Source organism: Amyelois transitella, chromosome 12 (assembly GCF_032362555.1).
Source record: "Amyelois transitella isolate CPQ chromosome 12, ilAmyTran1.1, whole genome shotgun sequence".
Lineage (NCBI taxonomy): Eukaryota > Metazoa > Arthropoda > Insecta > Lepidoptera > Pyralidae > Amyelois > Amyelois transitella.
The window spans coordinates 8,167,351-8,186,524 of NC_083515.1; the positions used below are offsets into that span (position 1 = coordinate 8,167,351).

The following is a 19,174-nucleotide window of genomic DNA, read 5'->3' on the forward strand; positions in this document are numbered from 1 at the left end:
CGTAGTAAACAGTACTCAGTATTCGAACTAGCCGCGCGAACGGCGGTCGTCCCGCCGCGAACGCTCGCGATTCACACACAAATTTGTCACATTTTGTGAAGAAACGCGCGGGAAACTTACGTTACAATAAAACTAAGTTATTGACTCGCAAGTGCGTTTAGAACTTGTTTTCCTAGCTGTACCACAGGTGAGTATGGTTCGCATAAAAGATTCACGTATGTGCATAGCGACGCCGGTACATGCTACGAAGCCGGTGTGGTTTAAGGTTTTCATATATAAACTCTACCTTTCGAAAACCTTCGAATTATAAGCGAAGCTGAAAACACTAACTGAATATTTACCAAAATCCCTACGGGAATGTTTTAAAATGGGTTTTTGTGTTAGCGAACTAAGTCGCGGACAAATGTTACTCGTAGTAGTGTATCGCTAACGCATTAATCTGTCTGCTTAATTAAACCTGAGTTTCATAGCTTTCTATAAATATTCCTCCATGTAAATGTGATTTAAATTGGATTAACCCTTTGAACTTTATTCTACACTAGACTTCGCAGGTACAAAATTTTCAAAATAATAAATACCTTAATTCCACCATGAAGCCATGCAGCTGAACGACCTTTCAGTCTTTTCGAGACTGTTGGCTCTATCTACCCCGTAGACAATCAACTGTCTGTTTAGAAAAGATAAACAAAGAAATTCCTTAAAATCGTTTTGATATAAACAAATTAATTTTATTAACTGATTTGCACAGATAACCTGAGCAGATAAAACACACTAATTTGATATGAATTTGAAACTTAAATAAATATTGATAGGTGTCGAACAGCTGACGATAACGTACCCGTATCTATGGATTATAAAATTATTTATTATCAGTATTATATCAGTCTTTTCCAGACTGTTGGCTTTGTCTACCCCACAAGGGATGAAGACGTGATTATATGTTTGTATGTATAAATAAAAAATATATAAATTATAAAATATTTGAAAAACGTTTTTCGAATGAACAATTAAATTGAAATGTTACGTTTTTATAATATCTAATCATTGAAAGCTGATTATATCAGTTTCTCACGTTTTGTTTAAGGGAAACTTTGAAGTCAAAGCAATAAAATCTTTTTTTTCTCGATTCAATCGAATCAGTTGTCAACTCATTTGGTATGTATAGAACAAAAATATAGAGGAACTTAGACTAGATATCTCAAAAAGTGGACTTAGCATTAGCTATTGTGTAATTTGTCTCTTTGTAGTAGCCTAATTTAGACATTGAGCGTCGATGATTGAGCGGTTAACGTATCCGACGTATAAAAAAGTATAGTATTAAGTAGGATTTATATATTAACGATACTATAATTATAGCCTATCGATAATAAAGTTGCCCTCGATAGTATTTCTTTCACTAACCGTTGGCCAAAACTATCGATACTTCTTCTTCCTCCTGGCTTTAGTCCCGGTTGCATCCTCAACACTCTGGAGAGGAGCCCGGGGTATACCATTAACCATGGATCCTGGATTGAGTGAATCAGGTTTTTACACGAAGCGACTCCCGTCTGACCTCCGCAACCTTTGCAGGGAAACCTAACCCGTATTGGACCAACCATGTCATGATGTTTTCCCTCACCGTAAGAGCTTCAGTAAAAAAACCAAAATTATCGATACTGTCGATAGTCTTATTGGGCATCAATAGCATTTACTGTGCTATTGATCCTATTCTTTCACTCAACTATCGATATATCGATATAATTAGTAGCGATCGGAACACTACACCTATTCCACTAAGATTACCTATGTTGCGTGATCTGATCTCTTAGGTACGTCTATATTAACTTAAGTTTATTATTTCCAGATTAACACAGCGTTATTTCCGATAAAATAAGTACCACATGAACAAATCAATGATTATAACTTTTGTAATTTAGGACAGGGAATCGGTTTATCAAGCGGTTTATAAACCAATTAAGTACTACACAAAAAATGTGTATTGTAATTCAAGAGCTGAACGTAACCAATTTCGTCCTCAATAATGTTACCCACAAAATAACAAGCACTGGTCATTCTTCTTTTAAATCAACAACAAAAAAAGGTTATTTGTCTTTTTTTGGTTTTTGTTCGAAATATAAACAATAAATTACAATTCTACAACCATGTCACGTACACAGTAAACGAAAAAAACTCTAGGAAGCAACTCACGGGATAATAATACCCTGACATACCTTAATTTATTATTTACGTATTGAAAAAATAAATTCATAAATCTATCTACCAGTAAAGGTAAATTCTTCCAAGTAAACAGCAGACAGTTTCAATTTAAAAAAAATCGCTAGACTCACAATCTACTTACAACCTACAACCCATACCACGTCTATTTCTTAACGGGGTAATTAAAACCTACAGCCACATGACTCTTAGGTTACATTAAGCTGATGGCATAATAAAAAAAATGTAAATAAAACTAGCATCTAAGTAGCTGTAGTGTATTCGAACAAAATTCACAGAAAAAGTGATGGGTATGAAGGTACATACACAGAAATTTTCATCTATCATAAATAGTACGTAGGCAAAGAATTAATAAAAATTTAAACTTAGACATGAAGAGTTCAGGAAAATGACTCAACAATATTATTTTTGTTTTTCAATGTCGTGTTCCTCATTCGCGTAATAAAGTAGCCATAAAAACGTTATTGCCTATCTTTTTATCTCTTTAATGTTACCGCAATATGAGTGATGAGAATTTTTTTCTTCATAGGTATATAACCAAATTCAAGTCTTGTTAACTAAATTTGCCCAACTAAGCTAAATTGACATTTATTAAAATTCACTTACCGAAAAATTTATAGAAAATTATAATACATACCTACATAAAATCACTTCTTTATTCCTTACAGTCTTTTAAAGACTTTTGGCTCTGTCTACCCCAGAGAAAGTCAAAAGTCTTGAAAAAACTGTTACCACCTGTGGCCACTTTCAGCTGTACAGTTCTTTTTTTTGTGTTTTACCTAAAACACTTTCCATAAACACAAAATCTTGACCAATTTTGAAATTTAGCGCAGCGATAAAGAAGACTTTCACGAGAGCTTTCTTCCTGTTGCATAAATTGAAATGAGCTTTCAACAACCTATATGAAGTAGAGCAATAAGATTCAACATACATACGTTATTTTATGTGCAATAAAGATTAAATAAATAAATAAAAATAAACAACCTAATTCGGACGCTCATAATAATATAGAACAACATATACCAAATAGTTATCAAATTTATTGCTGAAAACGTGGTCTTCAGCAAAAAAATTAGGTACTTAGGTAAATAAAATATTATTCATTCATAATCATTTATTTCAAAAACAATACAAATTTTGACAAAAAATAACAAAATATTACCTATACCGTCATTATTGAAAATTACTTATCACAAATAAGTTTTTTTTTTAATTTAAACCTTTTGGTGTAAACGTAAATAACCCCAACCGTTGCAAGAGCAAAGAATAATGCATTAAGTTTATTTCATTACCTTACAAATCCCTCTCGTTCCCGAATAAATTGTTTCAGAGATAACGGACAGATGAATCATTTATCTATTGATCAGTGTAGAGGAGTGTAATGTAATAATGTACCTTTAAAACAATTGCGAAATACATGACTAATAGGACCCTTCCTATTGGTTAGATTTATGTTATTTTGCAGGATTTTTTGGCACGTCACACAACATGGTCACGATTTTGTGTCGGAGGTTGTATTATATGCTCCAATCCGTCAAATCTTTGCTTGCGCGATTCAGACTCTTCGCTATTATTGGCTGATAGCGTCGCGTGATTAGCTGTTTTGACTTGTAGCGTAGAAATGTCACCACAATTTCAATCTCAGTAATAATAACCGAATTGATAAACAATAAACATTTATGAATAATAAACAGATATTTTTAATCTGATGGCTCTGAGGTTATCAAAATAAAATAAACAATATTTGCTTAAATTGTGCAATTTATTTCAATTTAAAGCAGAAATAAGATGAAAGTATAGCTACATACTTATTTCTGTTTTTTTTGTGGAGTTAATAAGACTTTATTATAATTACCCAACCCATATACCACATAAGCATATTAATAACATTTTAAAAGTTGAGAATCTATATCCATACTACTTATTAATTTAAATGTGAAAGTGTGTTTTTGTCCAGCTTTCACATCAAAGCCGCTGAACCGATCTCCATAATTTTTTTTATTCACATAGTGCGGAGTGAACATGAGGTAGATTTCAAGCGTTCGAAGCCGCAGGCAAAATCTATAGTTAAGTAATCAGATTCCAAAACTTTCTTATGTATGTTTTAGTTATTTCAGTCCAAGTCGCTTAAATAAAATTAATTTTATTTATGTGGATACTTCATAAATATGGATGTTTCCTTTTCATTACACCCAGTAGTTGTAATCTTTAGTAATTAGGAACACAACACTTAAAGACAGTCACATGATCAGCCTTGTTATCTCCTATGTCAAAAGTTAACACTACACCACTGACCTTGACATTTATTGAAATATCTGGCTTTTATGTTTACAGTAAGTACTTTGATAAGGTACTTATTGCATTTCTCTGCGTGGTATACGATAAAAAACGACAAAAATAGTATGCCAGCGCCTTTTCTTCTCATATACATTTCGGGTACTGTGCCCCTAAACATACATACTTACATCACGCGTCTGTCTCGTAGGAGTAGGCAGAGACAACATTTGTAGATACCGGGAGTGAGCACTGACCTCACTTAACAGCCTGGAGCGACGGTTGTCATATCCTGATATACCTGACCACGCTGACCGCCTGACCTGGACTCGAGAGCATTCTACAAGGAAGAAAATTTTTACCTTTAAATGTTAAATCTAACCCGATTATTAAAAAAAAACAGTTTAACTTCGCCTACGTTCCACACCCACGTGGCTTTTTCTCGATATGTGAGATGCAACGTACGACTCTAATTGGATAAAATGTCAAGGGATTTATAGTAATCCCACAGAATTATTGCTTTCTGATGCTAAATTTAAATATATTTTCTAAAAGCAGCACAAGTTAGTACCTGGTACTGGCACCCTAGAATTTAACACTTTCGGTATACACAGGTGTAATATTAAAAAAAAAATTAACCGGCGTCCCTATTTCCCTATAAACTAGAATTATGTTTAACTTACGTGCACTGTAACCTATGATAATTCACACTATACTTAGTTCTTGAAGGAAGACTATTAAAAAGATTTGAAGATGTACGTTTAAATTTATCTTTATTTAAAGGACTATTAAAAATTCTCATAAACTAACTATATCTGACTAAAAATGTACAATTGGTAAACTACAATTACATTTGCCGATACATGTTTTGTAATGAATTTAAATAAATGTTCTCCTTTGTTTCCCCTCTATGTTATCATTTCATTAATTTATTTACAAATTGTAACTTTTTTTATAACGAACAGCTCGGAAAATGTCACTTTTGGTTGAATGCCAAGTCGAAATTAACCATCACTTTTGTGAATAACATATTGTTATCTCAGCAAAGCAGAAACAAAAAGAAATATTTTTAAGTACCTACGTACCAATAAAAACAAATTGGAATATACCTATATTGGAAGTCCAAATGCATTGGACAGGATATTTAAGATATTGACATGTTATACCTTCATATGAGTAAACAGCCTTAGCTTTTTCAATACAGAGCTATAAAGAGGCTAAAAGTAGAAAGCACTGTTAATCTAGTCAACAGCATGTAATATTTCCTAAATTTTATATTATGTCCCACCGCAGACAAAGCCCAGGCACTTCTTTCCAAACAACTCTCTATATTTTCGTTTCGCTCAGCTTTCATTGAATACCTAAATTAGGATTATAAAAATAAAAGAGCTATTTTTGGCCCGATACATCACACTGTACCAAAATGTTTATAAATAATTAAAAATCAAAGAAGTGGCCAGTGTATAGGTGTACCCGAATATTCACAGTTGCATAAAAAGTTGCTAAAAGATTAATATCGGAAGGCAAATGTATTTTTTTTTTAAATAAAATCGAATGAAGTATTATTTTTAAGTTAAAACTTTGTTGTAAAATAAAACTAACTATTTTATTTATAAGGTTACCTTTGAAGTTTTCACGCCCACATCCTGGGTACTATTCGATAATTGGCGGAACGAAGGAGTACTGACATTAATTAAATTCTACATAGTTCGATCGAATAATCGTATGTCATGCAGTCATCAAAGTTCATAAGGTCACAAATAGCTCCAATTAATTGATTTTATGCTTCGTCGAGTAGGTAGTATTTAATTAAATTATTTTCTACTTAAAATTAAGATTATTTTACTACAATGACGCAAAGGACGCTTTTCACAAGCTAACTAAATAATTGATCAACTTTAGACTCAACTCAATAACTTTTGTAAAAAGAGAACCGCCTCCAATCGATATTCTTCTTTTTCGAAGTCTGTTAAATTTCTAAAATCTTCTCCTAAGTATAACAAACACTTTTCCGAAAACTGCATCGGTTCAGCGAAACTCAAGATAATCGCGGACAAACAAACATATGTATATACATACAAGTCAAACTGAGAACCTTCTTTTTTAAAGCGATTAAAAAGATTCAAATCTCATACAACCAAATAAAGAGGTCAGCTGAACGTGACCTTTCAGTGTTTTCGAGATTGCTGGCACTGTTAGCCCCGTAAGGAATGAAGGCCTGCTTATAGAGAGTACCATATGTATGTATGTTTAAACATACCAGCAAATAAAAATAATAAAATGTTTTGATGTTGATCTTGGGTCAGATCAAAAAAGTCTGTGTTATTTGTCCGTATTAAGTTATAGTATCTTAATAAATTTGAAAGTATCGTTTCAAGTAAGATTTTCTTAAAAGTTAAAATTTTAATTTTAGTTGAAATAAGGCAAACTTTTCGCATCAGACGATGTATGCGATCCGACTGTAGAATATGGCCTTGATAGTCTTTAATTAAGCAAATTATGGCACTTTACATAAAATAATTATACCTTTGTGGCTATATTAACTTACCTAATGTGTGTTTATTAAAAATATAATATCCTAGCAATGTTTAAATAAAGGTATCCATGAAAAAAGGGGTAAGGCGTATTGAAACTATATTTCGCCCACGGCTTCGCCTACTTTTATCTCGAATCTAGAAAATGCTTCAAATTTAATTACATAAAATGTTATCAGGAAATGCAATTTGCATGTGATAATATTTTATCTTGGTCTCAGTTCAGTGCCCCAGATAGCAAATAATGCTAATATGATACGGGTTGAGATAGAGCCATAAGCAAATAACTATTTAAACAAACACATTGAAGGCCCGAGCACACTAAACGCAGGTCAGGAGCAGCGAAGCAGTTTGAATGCGGGCCCGCATCCAGCTGTAATACAAGAAACTCTTCAAAGGCGTCACACTGCGGCGGCTCGCGTTCTCTTTCTTGTCATACCGCGCTGCTCTTAACCTGCGTCTGGTGTGCTCGGGCCTTTTGCTATCACCGCGCATTGTATGTCTAACTATAATAGAATCCACATAATAATAAAGCAGTGCATATTATTGAGATATCTATGGTTGAATAAAACTATTTTTATGTAACCACATAAAAAATAATAGCAAATCCATTTTATTATTTGTAGGTAGGTACTTACCTACTCACTATCGTGATGCCTACGGTACCTACAAGTACACACATAGGTACCTTTGATAAACGTCGATGGTAGAGTAGTAACGGTTACCGTACCAAGCGAAAGGTACTAGGTTCTAATCCAACTATTGCTATGCGTGATTTAAATTAAACCTCTTTAAATGTTTTACCATAATATTGTAGTAAACAATAAATGTCCGAATATTAGCATGTGTTTTATTCAGACTTTAATAATGTTAAGAAATGGTACCTTCTTATTCTGTCTTCAGACATGTTGGATATTGAATTCATTGAACTTTGGAATGCAGGACTCGTGATGTGTTACGTGTTTACACCAAAATCTTACCGTATCAAAATGGAAGTTCTATTTACAGAGCCCCGTGTTACTTAAAACATTTGCTTTTGTCATGAGACTGATAATTTTCTATAAATGTAAATATGTTAGTCAAATATATACAAAACACTATACCTATTGTAAGTTAGCCGCAGTTCGTGCAAGTAAGTCATAACAAAAGGTGCTTAATTTAGAATTGTGAAATGTTACTCTCTATATATTTGTCATCGATTTTTCTTCTAATTGTGGGAATTTTAGTTTTGAAGAAGCGCAAAGTGAATTCGAAGGTGAACTTAATAACTGGTTATTTTTATATTACGTAAGATCTCATGATTATGATTATTTATATAAAAAATATTTTTGTATTATGCCTAACATACACATATGTGTGTGTTAGGTACATTTATACAAACAACAACAAAGGTATTTCGCGCCGGGATAGAAGCGTGCTCTAAAGTAAAATTTAATGTAACTGGCCGAAAAGACGAAAAATAATATTAGGTATGTATGACAAATATTCAAATGGTTTTTTTGTACAATCTATGTAGGTACAATGTTTGTCCATTTGATTTTAATAAAAAATGATTACTCAAAAATTATATTCTACGTTATAATAAGATTAATTTTCAAATAATTGAAAGATATTCCTATCCTTATTCCAATGTCCAGAGAAGAGCTAGCGTGTATGGACTTTTTTATTATAGATTTCTTTGTGTATTAGGAATACTTTCTATGTCTATTAAATATACTTTCTCTTTTTATACATATATCAATATTCTTTTTACATAAATAAGGTTTTATGACATTGGTTTCTTAACCAGTTAGGCCTCTTTTCCATTACACGGTTTCTCGCCGTGATAATCTACGGTTAATTCGCCGCGTGTAGGCACGGTCGTCAGTGTGGTATGGATCACTATATGAGCTTGTCGACATGCACGGTGGCGCCAAGGCACGGCGCCGCGGCCGCGTGCGCCGTGACTGCCCCTCGGCGCGCCGCGTCTACGCACGGCGTGATTTTCACCAGTGTTGTATGGCAGTCTATCGGGGTGTGTCGACGGTGCCGGACGTACGCACGGATTCGTGACCGCTTATATATGCTGTTTCGCGATTTTATTATAAAATTAACATAAATCAAGAATTATTAATTACGTTGATTCAAGAAAGGCCTGTAATATGGGATAAGACCATCGACGATTATAAAAATAAGCGGCTTAAATATGATTCCTGGAAAGAAATATAAAAGTATCTTGATGTTTTAGTTCCTGGGATAATTTTTGGAGCAAGTTGTCGAATGTAGTTTTCTGCATTCTAAAATAATTGTAAAACTTGTCTTCATCTTCTCTCAATTGATTCTTGACAAGTGTATGAAACGCGCCATATTCCTCCCTTTTTTCTAAAATCGGATGTATCCAAAACCTTACTTCCCTTTTTTTTCTATTTTCTTTTTCCTATATATGTAATAAGCAACTATAATCTTTTTTTTCGTAAGAAAATTCATGACGCAGTACGTCCTACACAGCCCGAGTAAAAAGCGCTACTAGCCAGTACTTACCAATGTCTCGCGCGGTGATTTTGCCGTATCATGTACAAGCTAGCACGTTTTTTCAACCGTACGGCTTACACACCGTACGTTTGAACAACCGTGTAATGGAAAAGAGGCCTTATAACCTATATAACGCCACTAATATCAGTAGCGACTTCAACTTTCTGTCAACTGAAGTGTATCTAAGTTACAATACACCCACATCTCGTTTGGTCTAGGCATAACACGACATAGTCACACTGTGCGCTATAAGTTAGATATAATATACAGTGAGTAAAGATTATGAAGTTACGCCTAGCCGTCCCTAGATTGGCCGTTACAAATATCAAATCAAGCATCATTTTGTTTTTTATTTTTATAGTACTATTTCTTTTTTCACATCATTCCATCCTTAATAAATATAAGTCCATTTTTAATTTTGTATTATGGTTATTATATTATGGTCCATAGTGATTGAATTAACAACCCTACTCATTTACTTTTCCAAGTGTTACGACTGAAAAGGGTTAATAAATTTAAGGACTATTCTCCATGACTGCAAAACCATAAAATAATAAACTTTCTTCCAACAGGGCTCAATGGGGGGCTGGTTCAGCTACGTGTGGTGGGGCGGAGATCCCGACGCCTGTGACCCCATATCGGGTCTGACCAAGAGGGAAATCCACGCAGTACAGAAATCTTGGGCACCAGTGTATGCGGACCCAGTAGCTAATGGAACAGAATTATTAAAAAGGTAATTTAAAAATATGTTCTTTTTACCCAACTGACGCGATTTCAAAATAGAAAATAAGTCCATGCTTCATAATTGTCTATGCTGATTTGAAAGTTGAGCTATAGTTTTTTGAATTAAGAACCTACCAAGCAGGTGCATGCATGAGGAACGAAAACCGTCGTTAAAGTATGACACTGATCTAAATATTTCTGGAAAAAAATACCATTAAACTAACCTCCATTTTAGACATTCGTTTAAATGGACTATTTGACATTCACAGTCTATAACAGGCACATGCATAAAACCTTTCCTCTCGATCGAATAAATTGGCCCCGATTATCGATGTCGATCGTTACACTCGACTAAGCGCAACACATTTGTGTAATGGAGTTCGAGCTATGAATAACAAAACGCAAATCAATATGTTTATCCCATTGCCTCATTTGTCAAGTTAAATCACTATTCACTGGTGAATTTCATGTTTTGTTTCTGTTCTATTGCTTTAAAATGAGAGTAGGGTAAAGTTACACAAATTCTGATCTTTAGGAACGACGTTATGCGGGAAATATGTAGTATTTACGTATCACGTGTTTATTTAAATGAGATATCAAAGTGTAATGTTAATTATTTATTTAAACATTATGATTGTGATTAAAAAATCATTATTCAGAGACTCAGAACAAAGTACATAACGGAAAAAAAATTATGCACTTTTAAGACAAATACGTTGGTCTAGTAGCAAATCAAAAAATAAAACTATGTAACGCCAAAGTTTTTAGAAGGCAATCAAATCCCTATGTCTGAATTAAGCCATACAGCCAAACGCGCCCTTTGAATGTTGTTATTATTGACTCTGTCTACCCCGTTAGGGATACAGACTTGATGCGACGAAAATAAAAAATCGGTTGAAGTTTATTCAATACATATGGAACGCCTATTCTCAAGAACAAATTTTATCACTAGTTTTATTAATAGTCGTATAAATCATACACGAGTCATGAATACCGTGACAGTCATGGCTGGGTCAATTGAACGAGACCAGCCAATGTGAATGTAAATTCAATTTGCTCTGATTGCTGTGGACGATGCTTTATTCCAATATAAAGCCGTGATATTTACATATTAGTACAGTGTCATTTTAAAGCCCGTTCCACACGTCCCGTGTTTTTCTCGCCGAGGATCTCGCGATAGTGTGGAGCGTGCTTGAGAGTGATCTCTTGCATCCATGCTGATCTGCCGATGCTGGTCTGTGAACCAGCTGCGCCACCTGCTTATCTTCCCGTAAAAATTTAAGTCAGTCAAGGGAAAAACTAATAAACTTGCGATTCTTCATTAAGGCGTAAGACTAGCAACCTGTTACTATCTAAATTCCATCACTAAGCCATTCAGCTGAAAGTGGCCTTTTAGTCTTTAAGAGACTGTTGGCTCTGTCTAGAGACCCAGAAAGGGATAAAGAGGTGATAAACTCGTATGTATCATCTCTGTTAAAGCTTCGGTAGAATTTGAACCTGGAACAAGTAACCCTACACTTGAATCTCTACAAAAGCGACTCTTTCCAGACTTATATACCTTATTTTGATTACCTATAAGTCTGGTAAGTATTAGTTTGATTGCTAGTCGATGCGCGTTTCGTGCCCTACAATAGGCAACATACATACATATAATCACGTCTTTATCCCTTGTGGGGTACACAGAGCCTGAAGGACTGATAGGCCACCTTCAGCTGTTTGGCTTAACGATATAAATGAGATTCAAATATTCAATGACAGGTTGCTAGCCCATCGCCTAAAAGAAGAATCTCAAGTTTATAAGCTTATGCAGGTATTAGTCGCCAACTTACAAGAGGCTATATCGTGAGAAAACCTACACATTCAAATCTGAATGTGTAACGAAAATTATGATTCAATATATGTACTTTAAAATGTTAATTGAATGAAGAGAGTTATAAATGTGGATGAAGCGAAAAAATATGCAGGGATTGTGGCAAGTGGTATGGTAAGATATAGTCTCTGCCTACCCCTTCAAGAAAGAGGAGTGATTTTACGTTCTTATACATGTGTATGTTTACGGATATATACGTATAAGTATGTTTATTCTATCTAGTGACTTGACTTGAGGATCGATGTGGAGACGAACACGCAATCGAGAAACAGACTTTTTTAGGCTTACAAACTTGGGATTCTTTTTTAAGCGATGGGCTAGCATCCTGTCGCTATTTGAATCTCAATTCTATCATTAAGCCAAATAGCTGAACGCATCTGTCTACCCCGCAAGGGATATAGACGTGACCATATGTATGTATGTTATTTTTAGTACAGAATCAAAGTTTTATTATATTATTTAAATATAGATAATAAACGCTTATCTACTTACTAATGATTTTCAATATACCATAGTAACAACAAATAAGTATATCATCTGCCTCAATTTAACCTCAGTTTATCGGTCTGCGGTTCACGAGCCACGATAAGATTACACGCACGGAATGCGCAAATTATGTCGTATACGTAATTATAACTCTACTGTGTGGTTCCAGGACCACCCCATCTCTTTTCCATTGGTGTCGTAAAAGGCGACTACTGGAATAAGCACATTCATCTAGTGCAATGAGTAGTTTAGAAAACCTGTCTTGACGACGTTAAAGATATGCCTGCCAATGGTCTGAAAACTGAAGACGCAGACCAGACAAAGTGGAAAGATAAATGTAGGAAAGCGGACCCCAGACCTCGAAGGTTTGACTTTGGTGGAGGGTGCAACTGGTAATGCGCAAAGATGAGAGGGGGAGAGAGAGAGAGAGAGAGAGAAAGATCTAAATCACCATGATCCAATATGGATCAGATTTCCCCTGCAAATGTTGCGGAGAACTTATTTTGCTTTGAAAACCCTGACTTAGATCAAGGTCATAAGGCGCATTTCGAGCTTCTCTCTGGAGAGGTGAGCATGTAACCGGAATTAATGACAGGACGTAACTAGGAGGCAAGATACAACGACACGTTTATTAGAGTGACTCAAAATTAAATTTTTTGCTGATTAGACGTATCGCGGCGACAGAGTCTTTAGTGTTAATATAAAGTTAAACTCAGAGTCGCTCTAATAAAATGTCATGACGCAACTCCCCTGGATGTGAAATAACCCTTAGGGGTCTTATTCTCGTGTAATCAAAAGAGATAAAAACATCTCGTTCGAAAGCGTTTATTACTGTTTTCTTTTTTTCATTTTTGTTTTTCTTTTTTTATTTCTAAATTAGTTAGGCAGGTAGGTAGATAAACAAAAAATTTTACGTTCGGAAAACATTTCGTTCTTATTTTCAAATGAGAATTGTAAAAGTTAAATCGAACATCGAATGTGTTTTCGAACGCGATATTTTTCGATTACCAGGATCGGGCCCCAGGTGGCCTGATTTCAAAACCCGACATGAGACACAAAGTTCTCCTTTGTGTTTGTTCGTAAATCCTTTGTTTTTCCTTTTTCCGTCGCCAACTTTACAAAAGAATTGTTTATACAACTCGTTTAGAAGCGGATAATTCAACATTTTTGTCTGAATTTTTTTAATAAAACTTTCGCAATGTTTTTCTTATAAGTTAACCGTATTTTTATGAGATTTATCGTTTTGTTATAAAAGTTTATAAAACGAGGGTAATACGATTAGGAGAACAAGAACTCCTTTGATACCATTACTAGCTTTGGCCCGGGGGTGTTTTTGATCTGCTTAATTAGCCACGAAGATAATCCTCGATGATGAAAAACCATTTGAAACATAACTTCTCACCTCAAGTCATGTATTCGTTAGATGGAGGTACCTACCAATATACAGGTTTCCTCACGATGTTTCCCTTTACTAATGAACATTCAGGATTCCAACATCTGTGAACTAATTAAGTAGATAGGTACATATGTCGATTTCGTCAAAATTTCTTCAGTGATTTTAGATGTACCTTAAAAGCAATGTCAGACAATACACACTGAAAATAATGGTTAAAAATAATACGTTTTTTATTATCCAGAATAAAAGTACATAAAACTTTGTGTGTTCAAAATTCAAGATCATTATGAAACTCGCTGGTTAGCAACAAAAATAACCTAATTGCCGTCGCCGGCGCCGCCAAATCATAATGTTGATTAACACTCAAACAAAACTTGGCCTTATTTTGTAAACGATTACTATTTCCAGCGTTTCATTTATAGCCCCTGGATTAAAATCGCATGATACTAATTAGAAAGAAACTAAGTTTTCCACGATACGATACGTCACGCTTTTTCTCATCATACATAGTTCAAATTCCCGGCACACATTCATAAAAGGTTTTTGTGTTCTGAGCTTACCGAGTATAAAAAAAGTATAAAAAATTTCAACAATGTCATAACGAGAATTCTATGACTACTTAATAAATATAACATGCCTTGCTAATTTTTGATTCACTAAATACTTAATTATAGTTCTTCATTTTGACTATGTTACCTATATTGACGCTCACAATATTTTGAAATCCTATTTGTGTTCAGCCCTAGTTTACCCATTGTTAGTTATAGGCCTCTTCATGGTGTTTCTATTTTATCCAGTCAATTCAAGATCCAGGTTTCTAATGCATTGGTAGTATTCCGATCCGATCCCTCTGTGGTGAGACCTAGGCATCTACCTACTCTGCAGCTTTCCGCGCCCAGCGACCGTCGTTACCTCCTCCAGTCCATCTCCTTTAACCTGCCTCATTATTCACAAACTTCTCTCTTTCTATCATTAGGTAATCTGCGTATCATCATGTCATATAACTAAAAACAGAAAAAGAGAATAGATAAGACATGCCTTGTCAGCTTAGTAAATACTTACACCCCTGCATCCTGCTGAACATCAATTACCTTAATCTCAAACTATAGGGAAAAGTTTTTTTCTTAGTTAACCCTATAATCAGCCCTTTTGGCTATTGCAGTGATGGGGAAAAGTAAAGATTTTTTTATATAAGTATTTTTTGTATTTAAGACCCCACAACGATTCAATAATTTCGATTCAGCAAATAGTTACTGCTATTAATTTTGGTTTAAATCCCAAACACGCAGTATCTACAGCTGCCAAGCCATTTGCACACAATGTAATCCAACGCAATTCACTACACTGCAGACTGTAGTTATTGAGAATAAATCTAGTTTATTGACACATTAAATATTGATTTAACAAATGAGGCTGACAGTTGAACACATGGCGTCTAGCCATAATGTTTACATCACAGAGTAAATAGTGATATGTGTATTGTGTACATTAACCTTTGAGTAAGCCTTTTGGATGATATGCGTCTTATTTTGTCTCGTATACGAGTATAGATAGATATTCATATATTAAATTAAAATTCCTATTTTTTATGAGAAAAAGTAATACTTAAGTATTTAGCGGGTCTCAGGAAGAACGGCCAGTAACGTGCGTATTGTACATAAAAAAAAAACAAAAAAACAACAAAGCTTTTATAAGACGCAAGCATATATATATATGTATATATAAATTTTATAACGAACCACTTTTGAATGAAGCTTAAACTACTTTTCGCCATTATTAATTTTGTGTCTCTAAACCATTAAAACAATTGTAATAAACAGCCTTACTTCTATTGAAACCGGTAGCATTAACAAATTTTTATAGCTCTCGAGAACAGACACAGATGTGTGATGTCAATTCAACTTTTAATTACACTATAGATGTCATGTTATAATCTTGATATGCTTGATCTAAATTTGTTTAGTAGCTATTTACTGCCACTCATATTTTGGATGACCATGAGTCAGAGTATGAATGAATGCATAAATAAATATATAAAACGGAACTGAAATAACAACTTCTAAATCGTACACATTTAAAACAAGCAACGGGGTGACATACAGACTTACCTACTCATAATATATAATTTACAAAGCAACATTTAATTTTCCAGATTTTTCCGAGCGTATCCAAACAACAAGACCTACTTCAAGATGATAACCAACGTTTCGGAGGAGAAGTTCGCCGAAAACATTCAGTTCAAGGCACACGTGGTCAACCTCATGTCGTCCCTGAATCTGGCGGTGAAGAACCTGGATCAGCCCGAGGTGGTGGCCGCCTTGATGGTGAAGTTAGGAGACTCGCATGCGAAAAGACATATCAAAGAACAGAACTTCCATGTAAGTATTGCACTAACATTTTTACGCTTCCGTGCTTACCCAAAAGTAAAAAAGGGACTTGAATTTCTTTTTAATTTGAGTGCCTATGCCTTCCATCTGCCCAATGATAAAAGCAAAATGAGGTCCGGTGGTGCCCGCAAGCTCACATGATGAATATTAATTCTCTCTTGCTAATTACAAGACTTGCTGGTCGTCTATTCAGATGATTAGCAAGACCTCACCAGGCCGACCATGATATCTAGATAACTGTTTGGCAGAAAATTTATATCTGAACTACCTATACTCTTTGTAAAAACTAAACCTGCTTACAGTAAGAAATTCTCTTCGTCTTTGAAATTCAAATCGGTAACTTGGATAAATTAAAAATAATAATGGCTCAAATCTTGTCCACAGGAACTCAAAGACGTCATAGTGAAAATGTTCATCGAAGTTCTGAACCTCGACAACACCACACTCTCAGCGTGGGGGAAGGCTGTGGACTTCTGGTACAAGCACATATTCGTGGCCTTAAACTCCGAGGCCAGATAACAGCTAAACGGCGTGAAAATCCCGCGGAATTACGAAGACTCCGTCTCAAAATGTTAATTCCTCAAAAAATCCCAATAGTGATGCGATAAAAATATAATCGATTTGAACAATCGATAATATTTTTATCGATATAAGACAGTGCATTTGTATTTTATTTTTTTTACATTTTTAAAGACTTTTTCATATTTTCTTCTTAAAGTTGACACAAATTTGTTTATTACAACACAAGGGGACAATTCAGGATTGGTATTGGTATAGATATTTTGAGAGAAGAGGAATCTATGTAATGAAGCCGACCAAATTTATTGTTGCATAATAAATACATATATATTGATGAACAATCTTTTTACAACTTAGATTGATATGAATTGACGTATCAACATTAGAAGAAACAAATTTTTATTATTTTGAAATATGTATGTGCTAATGACGCAAATGTGGGTGAAATATGTCCTGTGTAAATGTGAAGATGTGAAAGAATATTCGCTGTTAGAAAATCGGCTTTTCAAATTTTTTGTAGTTAAATGTTTAATTCAATCTAAATTTGTAATATTCTAGTCTGTCTTTTTTTAATATATGAAAGCCACTTATTTTCAAAGATGTTTTAAATCTTTGTCGATATTAAATTTTATATGTATTTGTACCTAAGCACACTTAAGTTAATAAAAATATGAGTAGCATGTAATGTTTACATTTGATTTTTGTACTCCGCTGATTTAGATTTTACATATTTATAAATATGTTTCTAATATTTCACTTTTTGGAAATATTTCTCATAACATTAATGTGTGGACTCTCATAAATATAAATTTCTTATTGCCGCATAATATTTACGGTAGATCACTGTCATGTAGGTATAGATAAGTAAGTGAAATTTTATTTTAAACTTTTGTTTACTGTTTTTTTATTAAAGCTTGACCAAAGTTATGCCATAAATACTAAGATACTTATTAAACAATTCTTACAAATTGAGACACGAAATTATTCCTATATATTTCATAATATATTAATTAGATAATACCTACCCAATTACTTTAAAATTCGATTGAGTTAAAACATATATAATTAAAATAAATTATATATAAATATTTATTCCTTATATTTATTCCTTTTATTGATTTTTTTTTCATTGACACTGCAAGAACTTTTTTCAGAACTTGTTTGTTTAGTCCATTTCTTAAGAAAGTTAAGATTGATACTGAAATGAAGGTAAACAATCCTGATAAGTACTCAGAAATTTATTTTTCAGGCATATTTGCCTGAAATATAAATTTCTCAAAAAAAAGTATGACAAAAAACCTACTTCATTCATTATGACATCTATTATTTCATATTGCTGTTTCTTCTCGTGGCTCTATAGAAATGGACTATACATACAAATGATAAAAAGGTCTTTATAGATAGGTAGTTCTATTATTGTATATTATTGGATGTGCATATGCACGCATCTACCTTTTCTGTAATTGAAATAATACATTTAATTTGTTAACTATATGTTTTTGATGAATACGCGATTCTTCCATTTTGTAGCAAAGTATGTAAATAGGAAAAGACATTGTAAATAAATTTTATATATTACACAAGTTTATTTATTTATAACAATTTGAAACCAATGTTAGGTATAGGTATGTCTATGGCTTTTGATGCCTGAAAATTATTAAAATAAATTAATGCCAACATACGAATAAAGTAGGGAGAGAGAAAAGAAATAAAGCGACCTATGTCCACTAAGATATGTTTTTAAAACACTGCGTGTAAGTGGATGCAAAAAATATTTAATTATAGGGAAAAGTCTAAATCCGTTCATTCGTTTCGGTTTTGCCTTGTTTGATAATCTCTCAACGTTTTCCCTTTTATATAAATGCAGGGTGTAAACCGCTAACATAGCCATGTTACTCCTTTGCGATCTTGCTACGAAGTGTTCAAGTTTAAGCTGGAACTAAGCAAGTCCAAGTTCGCTGTATCGATCGTGTCTAGAACTACCTGACACGTGTAGCGAACGGAAGCGGACGTCACGTGACACTGAGAACCCCCATCAACGTCTGTCAGCTCCCACTATTTAGAGGTTTAGGTATTTACTTTAAAAAATACTATAAGTAGGTATGAACTTACCTTTAATATACAGGATTACAGCAGCCTTTCAGTCAAGATGGTTGGCTCGGTCCACCCCGCAATTATATGTTATGAATGATCCCATAATTTTGTTGCGCCGTTGTTCGTTTATTTTTTCGCATTTTTCTATCTAAATCTGTGTTTTAAT

General features: G+C 33.9%; 1 protein-coding gene across 3 annotated transcripts; it reads left to right on the top strand.

Annotated features, from left to right (window-relative positions):
- LOC106142479 (globin) lies at positions 1 to 18,497 on the top strand. 3 transcript variants are annotated; one of them, XM_013344243.2, is made up of 4 exons: positions 1 to 187; positions 10,106 to 10,266; positions 16,161 to 16,386; positions 16,780 to 18,497. In XM_013344243.2, the coding sequence occupies exons 2-4, from the start codon at positions 10,112 to 10,114 to the stop codon at positions 16,912 to 16,914; spliced, it is 516 nt and encodes a 171-aa protein (XP_013199697.1). In that variant the 5' UTR covers positions 1 to 187; positions 10,106 to 10,111; the 3' UTR covers positions 16,915 to 18,497. The 3 variants fall into 3 exon arrangements, with proteins under 3 accessions (XP_013199697.1, XP_060802995.1, XP_013199696.1); XM_060947012.1 differs by lacking the exon at positions 1 to 187 and adding an exon at positions 8,084 to 8,154; XM_013344242.2 differs by lacking the exon at positions 1 to 187 and adding an exon at positions 8,140 to 8,277.
- Positions 18,498 to 19,174: the final 677 nt, after the last annotated feature.

What these genes read in the sequence shown, in the direction of transcription:
- LOC106142479 (XM_013344242.2), top strand. Translation starts at nt 8,194, where the DNA reads ATGTTACTCTCTATATATTTGTCATCGATTTTTCTTCTAATTGTGGGA. An exon ending in GGAACAGAATTATTAAAAAG is followed by an intron (nt 10,267 to 16,160) that starts GTAATTTAAAAA and finishes TTAATTTTCCAG; the next exon opens with ATTTTTCCGAGCGTATCCAA. An exon ending in TCAAAGAACAGAACTTCCAT is followed by an intron (nt 16,387 to 16,779) that starts GTAAGTATTGCA and finishes TCTTGTCCACAG; the next exon opens with GAACTCAAAGACGTCATAGT.